Here is a 14,432-nt window from a genome sequence, read left to right on the forward strand (position 1 = left end):
ATATATATATATATATATATATATATATATAGTTATATATTTTATATATATAAAGATCTAACAGAGGAGAGAACTTTGCAAAAAAAAAACCAAAATTTCTTGATATTTTCCTTCCAAACAGTCAGACTTTCTTGCAATCTTTGAATCTTTTTAAAGCGGTCTTCAGCAAAGTTTATTTCAAAGTTCTTCTTTGGACAATTGGCTGCTGTTACATTCATTTTCAGTCCAGTTCTTGTACCTGAACCTTTTCATTGGAATGTGTTTTGTTTATGAGCCTGTTAACTCTGACCTTAAACCACTCAAGCGTTAAAAAGGCACCTAACTCAAGGGTTGAACCAGTGTTGTGTCTACACACAACAAGCAGCTTAGCAAAGGACTCATTTTATTTTAAATGCCATCTTTAAGCACTTTTTTACTAGCTGCCTGTCACGAAGACAAATCATTTAAATCACACATCTATAAAAAATGTCAAGGATATTGTAGCTGGATTGACATAAAATAATATTTTTCTACCAACAAATGGTCCCCAAAAAGCCACTAACTGAAAACTTGGCATATCTCAACATGGTTGCAGTTGTTTCAAAAAGTCACTCGCAGAACCAGGTGATGAGTCAAACAGATATGTCCTGCTGTAATCTTCTTGCGATGATTCTTTTTGCTGCTCACTTTGATTTTCAGGATTCAGTTCTGGCTCGAACACGTATAGCTGGATCTCACGTGTGGGCATGCTTAAAAACTAGGGCTGGGCAAGTTAACTCGTTATTTTCGCATTAACTCGTTAATTATTTAACGCCGATAAATATTTTATTGCGCATTAACGCAGTTTTTTTTATTTATTATTATTTTTTTTAATTTATTTTATTATTGTAAAAGTCTGTTGCTCACAGGCTTTTATTTTGTAAAAGTCTGTTGCTGTCTGCTTCGGAACCGGAAAAGAAAGTAATCGGCGGATCCACCAAATATGGAGAAGGGTACGGAACTTTTACTCGGCCATTTTCACTTTAAAGTTCTTCCAGACGGCGGAGTCGACAGAACCAAAGTCATCTGTAAACACTGACAAGTTGAATTGTCTTCTCACCGTAGTAGTTCCAGTCTAAAATATCACTTAAAGGCAAAACACACAACTGATACCAGCAAGTCATTCAAAGAAACAGACAGTGGAGCGAGGCTTCCACATAAAAACTACATAAAGATGCTGATGTTAAAAGTGTGTTTGCACAACAAATGTTATGGCACTTTCATTTTTGGATTTTGCGTACAAATGCGATTAATCGTGATTAATCAGGGAAATCATGTGATTAATTAGATTAAAAATATTAATGGTTCCCCAGCCCTATTAAAAACATAGCTTGTTTTTTTAAAAAAGTTTTTTTCTTGTAACTGAGCTATTAAGCGCTCACCAATCACCATCATCACCCTTCCCTGCCCCCTCATGAACCTCCAGGAATTCATCAATCAGACACGAACAGCCAGATTCTCAGGAGGCTTCCACACTCCATATCCCAGCTACCGTTGGGTGAAAGGCAGTGTTGTGCCAGTTCACAGCTTTTCTGAACTAGTTCAAGTTCAGTTCATACATGCTCAAAGTGAACAGTTCACGTTCAAAGTTCACAATTTTAATTCTGAACTAGTTCAAAGTTCAGTTCATTTTACTTTTTTCGTGAGATATTCAAATAAATACTTTTTTTCACACTACGAGCTAGAAATCACTATACGTTCTTTGAAACTGCTCATTGACATTTGCTCATGACACTGCAATTGTGGGTTTCTTACCAGGTGATGAAACTTGCAGCAGTACAGACAAGGTAGACCAGTTCTATACTTAGTGCAATGAAATCTACCAGCATTTAATTAAAAAAAGAATATATAATATGAAATGCTGTTGGGGTCTTGGTTTGCAAGAGTGTATAATTGTTTTAAATGTTCATAAGGAGAATCGGTGTCTGTGTCCGTGCCATCACTTCCACCTGCCTTTTTTTTTTTAATTGCAGCGCTTTCTCTCACTCTCTCTCTCTCGCTCACTCGGCCTCTTCCAGCCCTCCGCGCTCTCGTCGTTGCCTGCTACGCGCCGTTGTTATGCCTACCCCGCTCTGCTGCAATTCATCATTGGTAACGTCGTGCGGAAGCCAGTATGTTATTCATCTATTCTCAGCCGGACACTACGTTGCCCGCAATGCATTGCGCACACAATGTCAAAACCATTTCTGTCTGGTGATACATGATTTAAGCGGCGGCACCAGCGAGAACACAGGAGGGAGGAACTTTCTCTCGTTGCGTTTCAAAAGAGAAAACAGATGGAAAACAAATTCCAACATTCATACAGTGATGTCTGCCGTTCATGACACATAATGTGAACAAATTCACGTTCAAGTTCTTTATTAAAAAATGTGTTGCGTTCAGTTCAACGTTCACTGAAAAATGAGCGTGTTCAATGAACGCGTTCTTTTGAACTCGTTCACGCACAACACTGGTGAAAGGTGGGGTCACCTGTCCATTGCTTGTTCTGAATTGTATTACAACCTATTTAGAGTTATGAAGTGTGCAAGGCTCAACTAAAGATATCAACGATTAAGAATGAAATAACTGGAAACTACACCATGGGGTGTTTTTGGATAGCGAGTGGTGTAGTCAAATTCGGACCCCTTTGGCTTTCCATACCTACAGAATCTGCTGTCTGACCCAAACTGCCTTAACTTGGAAAGCAATCCAAGCAGAGCACCGGCCTCATTGATAATCATTTGAGCGGTTCTGATTGGATCAGTCGGAGACACGATCCGCTGCGATTGGTGTTCAGGGTTCGAGAACGTTGGGAGGTGGGATCAGACAGCGTAACGTGCGCCATCTTTTGCCGTCCCGTTGTCCGGCAGACTGGGGGCGAACAAAAAAACCCAAAAAAAAACAAAAAATGGGGAAAAACAAGGATTTAAGTGACTTTGAAAAGGGGCAAATAGTGATGGCCAGACGACTCGGTCACAGCATCTCCAGGACGGCAGGGCTCGTGGGATGCTCGCGGTTTGCGGTGGTGAGCACGTACCAAAAGTGGTCCAAGGAGGGACAGCCGGTGAACCGGCGGCAGGGTCACGGGCGGCCGCGGCTCATTGACACCCGAGGGGAGCGCAGGCTGGCCCGCGTGGTGCAGTCGCACAGGAAAGCAACCGTGGCTCAGATCGCTGAGAAGCTCAACGCCGGCTGTGACAGGAAGGTGTCGGAGCACACGGTGCACCGCAGCCTGCTGAGAATGGGGCTGCGCAGTCACAGAGCCGCCACAGAGCCCCCGCTGACCCCCGTCCTCCGCCGGCAGCGCGTGCAGTGGGCGCGGGAGCGTCACAGCTGGACCGTGGAGCAGTGGAAGAAGGTGGCCTGGTCCGGTGAATCCCGCTTTTGTTTACTCAACGTGGACGGTCGGGCGTGCGTGCGTCGTTTGCCGGCGGAAGACGTGGCAGCAGGATGCGCTGCGGAAAGAAAGCAGGACGGCGGGGACAGTGTGACACTCTGCGCGATGTTCTGCTGGGAGACTTTGGGTCCTTGCGTCCATGTGGATGTGACCCCGGCACGTGCATCCTACCTAAACATTGTTGCAGACCACGTGCACCCCTTTATGGCAACTCTTTTCCCTGATTGTAGTGGCCTCTTTCAGCAGGACAATGTGCCCTGGCACACTTCAAAAGTACTCCAGGAATGGTTTGAGGAACATGATGATGAGCTCAAGGTCCTGCCTTGCCCTCCTAACTCTGCAGATCTCAACCCGGTTCATCATCTTTGGAGTGTTCTGGAGAAACAAGTGGGATCCGTAGAGACCCCACCTCGAAACTTAGAGGACTTGAAGGATTTGCTCTTAACATCTTGGTGCCTGATTCCCCAAGACACCTTCAGGGGTTTGGTGGAGTCCATGCCTTTAAGGGTCAAAGCTGTGTTGGCTGAACAGGAGGGGGTGGACACAGTGTTAGATAGGACAAGTGGACTTAATGTGGGCTAATTTTACATTTCTGTATGTGTGCAAAAGTCATGAGCCACCGCTCATTTCTTAATATGCTGCCAGTTAAATAAGGTGCAGCGATTTATTCAGCAATGTGCAAACACAATGCTTTCTGTCATTTCTTTAAGCAGTCTTCAGGAATAGTTCTCCAGGCTTCTTGAAGGACATCCCAAAGCTCTTCTTTGGATGTCGGCTGCCTTTTGTTCCGTTCTCTGCCAACATGATCCCACACTGCTTCAGTAATGTTGAGCTCCGGGCTCTGGGGAGGATTCATCCCTCCATCAGACCTGTTGCCACTGATTTTCAGCCCACTTCTTGTGTCCTTTGGCACAGCTCAGCCTTTTCTCCCTGTTTCCCTTCCTTAAGAATGGCTTCTTGACAGCCACCCTTCCATGGAGCCCATTTCTGATGAGGCTTGGGCCAACAGCAGATGGATCAGCTGAAGGTCCAGATGCATCTCTCAGGTCCTGTGTCAGGTCTTTGCTGGGTTTTTTCCTCTTTCTTAAGGACGTCACTTTCAGATACTGTTCATCTGCTGTAGATAGTTTTTTAGGCCTGACACTTCTTCTTTTGTCCTCCACTTGTCCAGTTTTAAGGACACACTGCACACCATGCTGAGATATGCCAAGTTTGGGGCAAAAATACTATTTTCTGTCTGTCAAACTGTGTTATCTTTAGTGTTTTTCATAGATGCAACTAAAGAAATGGGAACAAATGATGTGTCTTTGTGACAGGCTGCTGGTAACAAAGTGTCTAATGATACAATTTAAAACTGGTTCTTTGCTAAATTGTCTGTTATGTGAAGACACAACACTGGTTCATCCCTTGAGTTAGGAGCCTTTTTTCATGCTTGAATGATTCTTATGTCAGCATTTAGAGGCTTAACAAACAAAAAACCAAATTCCTCTGAAAAAGGTTCAGGTACAAGAACTGGCCTGAAATTAAGTGAAAAAGCAACCAATGTCCAGAGAAAGACTTTCAGAAAGCCTGGAGAACGATTGCTCAAGACCACTTTAAAAGATTAAAGTAAAGTCTGGCTGCTTGGAAGCAAAATATCAAGAGTATTGTACATGAATATATAGTCGCATACATATGTTATGATGCCTGTGGCCTGTCGAGCAAAGTATAAACACACTCATCCATGCTCATGTCAGAGTAAACAACAAAAATCTGCTCACACGGACTCCCAGATGTAATAGATGTTATTTAATAGGTGTTGAAGAAGTAATAGTTGCATCAGCAAACAGTGTTATGACAGAGACGTGGGTCAGGTTCGGGAGGGTGGGAGGTGGCTGAGGGGATCCCACACTATGCAGGGACTCCAGTAAGGCAAGGCTGCATCAAACGAGTGGGCTTTAACAATCAACAATGCATATGTCATGAAGAACACCGATTACATAAATCATAGAAAGCACATGATGAACAACGTCACATGATGTACAACTTATCGGAGGAAGGAGACTTCTAACATGTGGCTTGACTTCTTCATCACAAACAAAAGAAAAACAAAAAGGAAGCAATAATCTACATTCCAGTAAAGGGCAGGTAATCTCATACAAGTTCATGTATAAACGGATGCATATCGAGTTGTTTTTTCAGCGGTTTTTTTTTTTTTTGTGTGTGTTTTTTTTAATTTATTTATTTATTTGACTAAACTTTTAAAAAGGAACAGTAATAAATAAGTTGAAACTCAAGCATCCGATCGCTCTGACTGCAGGAGTGTCCCTGTTTTATAAGCTCTCCTGAACACACTTTCACCTCTACTCAAAAAAAAAAGGGGGAAGGAAAAAAAGAAAAAGGAAGAAGAAGCAAACCAGGGAATGATATTGCCCCACCGCTCGATTTAAAGAAAAAAAAAAAAAGAAAAATGCAACAATCTCTCATTTATCAGTCTCATGGATGCTCACGTGGCGCGGTTTTAGTCCTTTGGACTCATTTCCCACTGAGATCACAGCGCAGCAGCTTTATCCCGTCATTAAAACTGTTGTAACAAACGATGCACCTAAGGAGCAGTATACCGTCACAGCATACCTACAGTACAATCAAGACTGAATTAGAAAAATACAGGTACAAAATGATTACATTCAAGAAGACAGTACTAGCACAAAAGGGTATAATCGTCATTTTGGTAACTAATATAGGAATCTAAACATTATATAAGCATTTTCTAGATAGAAAAAGTGAAGGAGGGGGAGGGGGTGTTTAATGACAGAAATATGGCTGCTCTATAGATGTGTGGTTTTGTCGTTGACTGGATTCTTGGGTACATATATAGTCATTAAAATGCATCATTTACATAGAGTGGGTAAAAATGATATATTTTCTCTCAAAGACCATGATCATTTTGGTTTGGGTCATAAGGTGCAAATACTTTCTATTAAAAGAGGCATTGGGTGGTGCCATTATTTATTTTTTTTTCTTTTTGTCGCCCTCTGGGTTCAAACTCAAAGGTTCTCCCATTCGATACGCAGGATGAATTGTGCTGATATTGTTACCTGAAGATTCAAAACACTTAAGAGAATCCAGTGAAACCGTTATGCTAGCTTTCTTCTTCTTCTTCTTCTTCTTTTTTGTATTGTCCCCTCTACAGGATTTCCGTTTGATCGTATCTTTCCATTTCTTTGGCAAATGTCAATAAACTCACTTGCGATAAGCAAATATATCCATTTTTTTGGGAGGGGAAGACGGTCCGCTTCACGTCTTATCGGTGGAAGAAGAATTGTACTGTGGATGCGTGCATCCATCACGCGAACTTTCTCTCATATCTGAAAATATATATGTGACATCACAAACCACACCGCGGTTCCCTTCGGCTTAACTGGGGAACGTGCACTTTGCTCGACTTTGAGCACAAATTTATCGAGGAGTCGCAGGTTTGAAAAGAGCAAAGCGATATCCTTTATCGATGCCTTGGTTTTAGGGAAAGGAAGATACTCTATTTCAAGAATAGTCGGCTTTCTAAGACCCATTTGTTTCCTTTTCTAACGTATCAGAAAGCACTCTTAATGTATATCCAAGAGACGGAGTCAAACACAAACGTCCACGGCCGAAAAAGACCAGCTCATTGTCTCGAGACGGTGCAATTTAGCTTACCGGGTAATCGCAGGCGCATTCGAGGTCTATGAGCTCACGCTTTCGAACAACAGTCATAATCCAGTATACTTGACCTCAAGGAAAAAAAACAAAAACAAAAAAAACACACTTTCATACACGACTTCGATGAAGGAACAGCATTAAAAAAAAAAAAAAACACACTTAAAAAGAGAAATGATCAAAGAGGAAAAACAACAACAAGAAAAAAGAGAAGCCACTTAAGTTATAAGTGTGACTGAGTCTAAAATGTGGTGATTCTTTATTTTTTTTTCTTCCCACGTACTGATCGACACAGGGGAACACGAGGCTGTTGGGTTGGGGTTGGGGGGGTATTGCTGGGGGGAGTCGGTGCTCGACGCAGCAGCTCCGGGGGAAGAGGACAAACATCCCTCTGCTTTTACAGACGCAACTATGGCCGAGACAGAGGAGTGAAATGGAATGATTCCGACTGAAGAGTCACGAGGAAAAAAACAAACAAAACCAAAAGTCAAGAACGCAAAGTTTTATGTATATATATATATATGTATATGTATAAATACTTCTAAAAAAAATTGCTTCTGTGTGACCTCTGGGTAGACCACAACTGAGGGCAATAAAATCTCAGAAGGCCAACAGGAATCAAGTAGGGAATTAAGAAATGCCTTGTCTCCACGAGCTCGAAGAGGAACCTGAGCACAGCACTGCCAATCGATGCTTTATGTCGGAGGAATGATCCACAGCAGAGTGCAAACGTCTCGATCCCCCCCCCCCGAAAAACTTTGAAAGACCTCCAGAAAGCCTGGAGAACCGTTGCTCAAGACCACTGTAGAAGATTACTCCAAAGTCTGGCTGCTTGGAAGCAAAAATATAAAGAAACGAGGGCTGGATCGGGGCTCTCTGCACAGAACTGGGATTCTGTTTTGGTTTTTGAACCATTTTTTTTTCTCATTTTATGAGACGCGTATTGTAAAAAAAACGTTTTTGAGGCCGCAAAACCTTCGAACTTCGATGACGAAGCCTGCGACCGGCTCGTGTCAGGCCCAGAGGTCATCGAAGACAAACCTGAGACAAGCGATGGTGTAAGAAACACTGTGACCGGCAGAGACAAGGCATTTTATTACCCCTTCCATGAGCAAACCCTTCCATGCCTGCTACGAATTAGTGCAGTTCATATGGAATAAACAAACGAAAACGGCCTATTCCGCTTTAAAAAAAGATCCACACGAGAAATTAACCTTTTCTAACTGCTACGCAAACTGCAATAGGGATCAAGTACTGACGAAAAAACTGCATTCCACTATTGAAAAAGTGTTCACACTGACTGAGGCTGAGGCAAACGGGGTGTCGGCGGGAAGTATAAGGCTGTATCTGAATCGCTTTCAGTCAACTTCGCCACTACGAGAAGCGTTTTTTTTTTTTTTCCTTTTCTTTTTTCTCTTGTTAAGCAGACGCACTGTCACATAAGCCTGCGAGGGACACCGTGAACATCGCACTGAAAGATAAAACAACGGGACAAACGCCCTCTGCTAGGATCAGTTCTAGTTCAGGTGCAAGGGAATGCACACGTCTACTCTTCACATTCAGTCTAACATTATTTGTTGCCACCACATACCGTGTTAAAGTAGCATCATCATAAAATACATATAAAAAGCGCATCCATGATTTGAATTTTTATATATATATGTATATATATATATATACCTATATATATATAGGTATATATGTTTTTAGCACACGTTAGTGTACTCAAAGAGGGAAAAAAAACTAAACAAGTAGTTGGTAATGGAAGCCTATCCATCATAATTTACCCTGGTTAAAGTCATTTTGGGCTGAAGCTGGAGGGAATGGAAGGGATGGGAGCTGTTCAAATACAGAGGTGGAGGGAACTCTCAGCAGGTGTGTGTGTGAGGTAAAAAAAGTGACAGAAAGCTGTATTCGTCTACAAAACAAATGCACTGTTGTGTGCCCCCCCCCTCCCCCACCACCCCCGCTCATCTAAAACTCTACCTTTTTTTTTTTTTTTTTTTTTTCAAACTGCAAGGCTTAACCTTAAAAAACGGCCTCTATCGGACTTAACAGTGTACAATAAATCCATAACAACCATCTCTATAACGGAAGCCATGCACTGGTGGACAGCTTGGTTCTCCCACAGCGTCTTAACAGAGCATCTAAGGATTAGGGGCGAGGCGGGGCGGGGCGGGGAACACTTTCAGGGATTTTTCTTTGCACTGGGGATGCACAAGGTTCTCTTCCATAGTCGGTTCATGACAAACAGCACTCAGTGGTTAGCATCAACCCCGCTTTGGAGAAGCGGACAGGGGGAACCAGCACAGAAGCCGAGCTACGCGCCGCTGCGGAAAAAGTCAGCAGCAAAACATAGCTAACGTGTTTTGTTTTTTTTATGGTTTATTTGCATAGAACATATCGGTTTATATGGAGATATAACGGCTTTAGGAATGGAAGCATCTGGAGAGCCAAAAGACTCGGGAGCCATTGGTCTCCCACAGTGAAACGATACACTAAACCTAACCGACTGAGTTAATGGTGGATGATCAACTCCCATGTTCTTAAATGACCGGTTTCTTTTGTCAACGAGCCTTTGAAATGAGTAATGTAACGGCTTCGGGTTCTGTTTGGAAATCTGACATGGTTGATTTTTCTTTAAAAAAATACATTTTTATGAGCCTTTTTTCCCCCAGGTGGGTGAAGTAAGTTCTGCGCCTGTGCCGGTCCTCCTGTCTGCGTCTCCAAAAGAGGGCAACTCTGACCACCACTTCCTGTAGGGAATTCACTATGAAGTGCCTCATACAATGTCACTTCAAAAGACACAAAACTATCCCTTTAGAAAGCGTCCACCCTCAAACCAAAGGAAGGCTTCGGGGGGGGGGGGAAACAATGAGACACCAACAAGCAGGGAGAAGGAGGAGGAGAGGGTTTCTTTCCCCCACGGATCCTGGCCCGAGCACAATTCTCCACAAGGGAAGCTGGAGTCTGTCCGAGGCCTCCTGATCGAGTGATTACTGAGGAAAGTAAAGCTCCACTGCCGCCGTTCACGTCATTTCCTCGTCAGAGCAGCAGCAGACGTTCACTGATCGGCGCAGGAGATGAGAACCGGAGTCTGGGCGAGCTCTTTCTTCTGACTCTGGGCCAAGCCTCTCTGGCCTCTGAAAAAAAGACACGAGAGAAGAATTTAGAGCGCACCGACGGTTTTTACAGCGTGGTTTGTGTGTGAACGCGTGTCAGCAGAATACAGATGGTGTCCTCAGGAGCAGGTGCTACCACAAAGGTGAGAAAACGTTTCCTCTTTGGACACATCTGGTAAAACACACGTGGCAGGTGCTGGTAAGGCTGGCAACTCTCCTACTTAACCCATATCCCAAAATCTCTCTAAATTCTACATGTGTTTTCAAACTAATATGACGTATATAAAACGTACTGTCTCTGTGAGGCGTTTGTAAGTTGAAGCCCGAACAGTGTGTGTCTCTACTGTGAAAATGACACCGTTATGCCACAGGAACGGCACCAAAAGAAGTCCCACAGGAAGTACGACATCATACGCAACTGCTTCGTTTCAACTTCTACTTTGCAACAGTTTTTGTCAAGTTTACAATCTTTGCACCTGATTTGGTTTTGATGGGTCGTACAGAAGATGCTTTTAGAGATAAACGTGCTCACAGACTCCTCCTGTTTTGTTTTGTTTTTTTAAAATACGCCACTCAACACAATGCACTACATAACAACATGCAGGCAAATAAGAGAGACTGATACACCCGTTTAAAAGCAAAACAAATGAGCTTTTTAAAAAAAAATGTATTATTATTATTATTAAATAGTTTGTTCTGTGACTCACTCAGTAATTGCTAGATTCCTGTTTTGTTTCCCACTACCAGCACACCGGTCTGTTTGTGTGAGAGGTTGGCTCCTTCCTTCTTTATGTATGTTTGTATTTATATGTGCAAATACTTTACAAATGTCACAAAAACTCAATCCCAAATATGTTCTCTCTGAAAATACTGAAGAATTGGCAAAAGATTTCCTCATAATCCACTGAAATATTAGTAGGAAGTCGACAAGAGGCCAAAAGTTGTCTCTGGATTTGACCAAATATTTAACAAAAAAACACACACACAAAAAAAAAAAAAAAAACCTATAGCATATTTATTTGGTTCATAACCTGTGACCTGGCATCATGAAGAATGTCCCCGTTCAGATTCCAACAGATAAAAGCCAGACACCGAGAGACGCACCACATGCTACAGCAGGCGTGATCGGCGCTACGCCACAGGGAGGCTGCGTGTTTCTACCTGTGAACGTTTTCCATGGCGGCCACCTCTGCGAGCGCTGCCAAGCTGAAGAAAGCAGGTAGCTCTTGTGGTACGGTGCTCCTCTCTGCCTCCTCCGCTCGGTCACTGCTATAGCACCTTGTTTCATTGCATAAATTCTGTTGGGGTAATGGCTTCTTATCCTGTTCCTGGTTCGGGTCCCGAGTTTTGTCCTCCGTCGCTAAAACGCACAAACCGGAAAACAAAGAATGTCCAAAGTTAACCGTGGCATTACTTTGCATCATGAGTATCTCTTTACTACTTTTCACACTGGAACAAAATGCGCCTCCAAAAATAAGTAAGAAAAACAACAAATACAAGACGTTTTTGCTTGAAATAAGCAAAATAATCTGCCAATGGAACTAGTGAAAATCGGCTTGTCCAGATTTCTTGAAATAAGATGTGATATTTAGGACTTTTGATATAAAAGTGATCTTGAAATTAGCTTAAAAACCTCTTCAAATGTAAAAAAAAAGCTTGTTTCATATTATATATGACTCAAAACAATTTGTTTTCATTTAACAAGATATTGAAGATGTATTGTCTTCAAACAAGTCCCTATATCTGGCTGAAATAGTGCTTGTTAGGCAGTTGTGTCTTATATTAAGTGTAATGAGATATTTTGACTAGAAATTAGACAAATATACTTGGTAAGACTTTGATTTTTTTTTCCAGTGCAAGCTTGTTAGTGAAAAACTGTTTTGCCTGATATCGTGTTTCACTATTTCCGTACATCACTGCACCCATTTCCCACAATCCCGACAATATAGAAGAAACCAGGTGTGGCTCAAGGCTTTAAAGCCGTGGTTTGGGACTCACCTTCAGCTGGAGACACGCCGCCATCAGCTGTGCGCACCAAGTGTGTGATCTTGGTCTTTCTAGCCTTCCTCTTCTGGCTACCAACAGGCATCTCCATACTGGCGGCGCCCTGGACATCTGGGAACATTATGGCAATGGGGGCACAAGATTTGGCTTTTGAAGCTGAGTCCAGCGTGTTGGAATCACTCTGCGGCACTGCAGCAAAGAAAAGCCTCTCAACAGCTGCACAGGGATGGAGACAACAACACAGAAACATTTCAGTTCCTTAAGGAAGCTCAGTCATCATGTCGCAAAGTCCTCATCAGAAATCCTTATAAGTAAACACATCCTGTGGGACCAATGGGTCAACTCAAGTGAAAACATGGCTTTAGTGTTTGATAGCCCCTCATCGGGAAAAACAAGAACAATGCGATGTGTTTGAGTATCCGTGACGTAGCTTTAACACCAAACAGGACTCGACATAGAGCGGCTCACTGTGGGTTTCCACAGGAACCTTTCTGAGACTCCATTCCTACCTTTTCCAGCTTTCGAGGTCTCCTCTTGGTTAGTGGGGCTGTCGGCCTTCTTCTTCTTGGCCACAGCTGCCCCCTTCTTATCAAAGGTCACCGGGCTGTACTGTGGCAGGCTGTTGAACTTCTTTTCAAACTCCTCCTCCAGTTTCCCAAGGCTAACAAACAAAGTTGACAGTTTCACATCATACAGAGGCTGACCTCAAACGCGAACCAGGATCCAGAGAAATCTCGTCCTGTCAGCTTTTTTTAACAGCAGATTCTCATCAGCTGTCTGGCGACTAAAGGGTCACTGCCAGTTTGTTTTATATCCCAAATAAGAAATCTGCTCTCTGTTTTTATCCCAGTCGGACAATGGATAATATGATTTCCCATTTGTCAAGTGAATGCACCAACAGCAGCTCCACCGTCACCAAAAATAACTCTGCACTGCCAGGTGGAAATTCAGAGTGGAAAAATTGAGCCATTATACTGTATTTCTGTGATATTTTGGCTAAAAACTTCAGATAACTGCGTCAATATTTCCCCTTTCAAGACGTCCCATGAACATAAACGCATATCTGTTCTGCTGCTACTCTGGGAAAATGCTTCACTCTGTCCTACAGTGTAACACAAGGAAACATGACTGACCCCTGTGAAGGCTCATCTTTGGACTTTGACTTTTTCAGCTTCTTCGGATTCGGTCCGATCTGTGAAACCGCCCAGCTGTCGTGACTCCAGTTCGCGTCCTCAAAACCCCGGAAAGCGCCTCTTTTACCTGCAGACACGAGTAACAAATCACAGAAATCGCGTAAGATCATCGGCATCCATCGACGTCGCCAAATATACGAGGTAGACTGTGTCCTGTAAGTGGCGAGATGGATACCTCGGTCGATATTGGCTCTCAGTGAAGTCAGCATCCCCTCAGAGACCAGAGTTTTATACAAGGCGCCTTTACAGCTGCGCTCCGATTTCCTGGAGCCCCGGCTCTCTGCGCTTAACTCGCAGGCGGTGTCGCCAGCCCGCTCCTTCCCCTTGTCCTCCTCTTTGAGCTTAACAGGTGAATAGTCGCATTGCGGTTGAAGAGGTTCTGGCGTGAAGCCCTTGAGATCCGTGCCGTCTACATTCGCTTCTTCTGCGTTTGACTCTGGGTTAACGTCAGTCATCGACTCCTTCATCTCCACGTCCGAGGAACCATGTTGCCCACCGCCGTCGTCGTTTTCCTCTTCTTTCTCTTGGACGAGCGGTTTAACTTTGATCTTACTTTTCTTTTTGGGCAAACCCAAAATTCCCGCAGTAAGACTGGGGTGGACCCTCTTCTTGGGCTTGTCCTCTCCGCCCATCCAGGCTCCTCTGGCCACAGCCTCGATCGTACTGAAAACACTGTCCGCGTTTATTTCCGAGTGGTTACACTTCTTCTTGAGCCGCTTTGCGGAGCACGGGATCTCATCGTTGTCGTTCGACTCTGCCGCCTCTTTTTTCTTGTTCTTCTTTTTGACACGTGCACTTTGGCTGCTGTGTTGCAGGGGAATGGCATCAGTGGAGGTAGAAGTGACAGAAGGAAGAGAAGGAAGGAGGGCTGACGTGAGAGTGGAAGGAGGATAGTGGTCAGTGTTTGGTTTCTCCTCTTTGATCTCTGGCTTGATGGTGGTTTCCTGGAGAGACGCTGTAGAGGAGCTGTCCTCTGGCTGAGATACAACTGTGTCCATTTTCCCAGCTTCAGATGCTAAACACATCTTATCAAACACAAAAGAA

At 43.5% G+C, this 14,432-nt stretch overlaps 1 protein-coding gene across 8 annotated transcripts in view; it reads right to left on the reverse strand.

The window, feature by feature from the left end:
• Positions 1-5,167: 5,167 nt before the first annotated feature.
• The window catches only part of bbx (BBX high mobility group box domain containing), a 29,539-nt gene continuing 20,274 nt past the window's right edge, over positions 5,168-14,432 (reverse strand). For 7 of the 8 annotated variants that reach the window (XM_075486539.1, XM_075486537.1, XM_075486538.1 and 4 more), the window contains 6 exons: positions 13,564-14,413; positions 13,329-13,455; positions 12,705-12,856; positions 12,190-12,411; positions 11,353-11,551; positions 5,168-10,212 (listed from right to left, as the gene is read on the reverse strand). In XM_075486539.1, the coding sequence (XP_075342654.1) occupies positions 10,134-10,212; positions 11,353-11,551; positions 12,190-12,411; positions 12,705-12,856; positions 13,329-13,455; positions 13,564-14,413 (1,629 nt within the window). In that variant the 3' untranslated portion in view covers positions 5,168-10,133. The remainder of the gene's footprint in view (positions 10,213-11,352; positions 11,552-12,189; positions 12,412-12,704; positions 12,857-13,328; positions 13,456-13,563; positions 14,414-14,432) is intronic. The other variant, XM_075486535.1, reaches the window with a different exon arrangement.

The sequence above is a fragment of the Odontesthes bonariensis genome, chromosome 16 (assembly GCF_027942865.1).
Source record: "Odontesthes bonariensis isolate fOdoBon6 chromosome 16, fOdoBon6.hap1, whole genome shotgun sequence".
NCBI lineage: Eukaryota > Metazoa > Chordata > Actinopteri > Atheriniformes > Atherinopsidae > Odontesthes > Odontesthes bonariensis.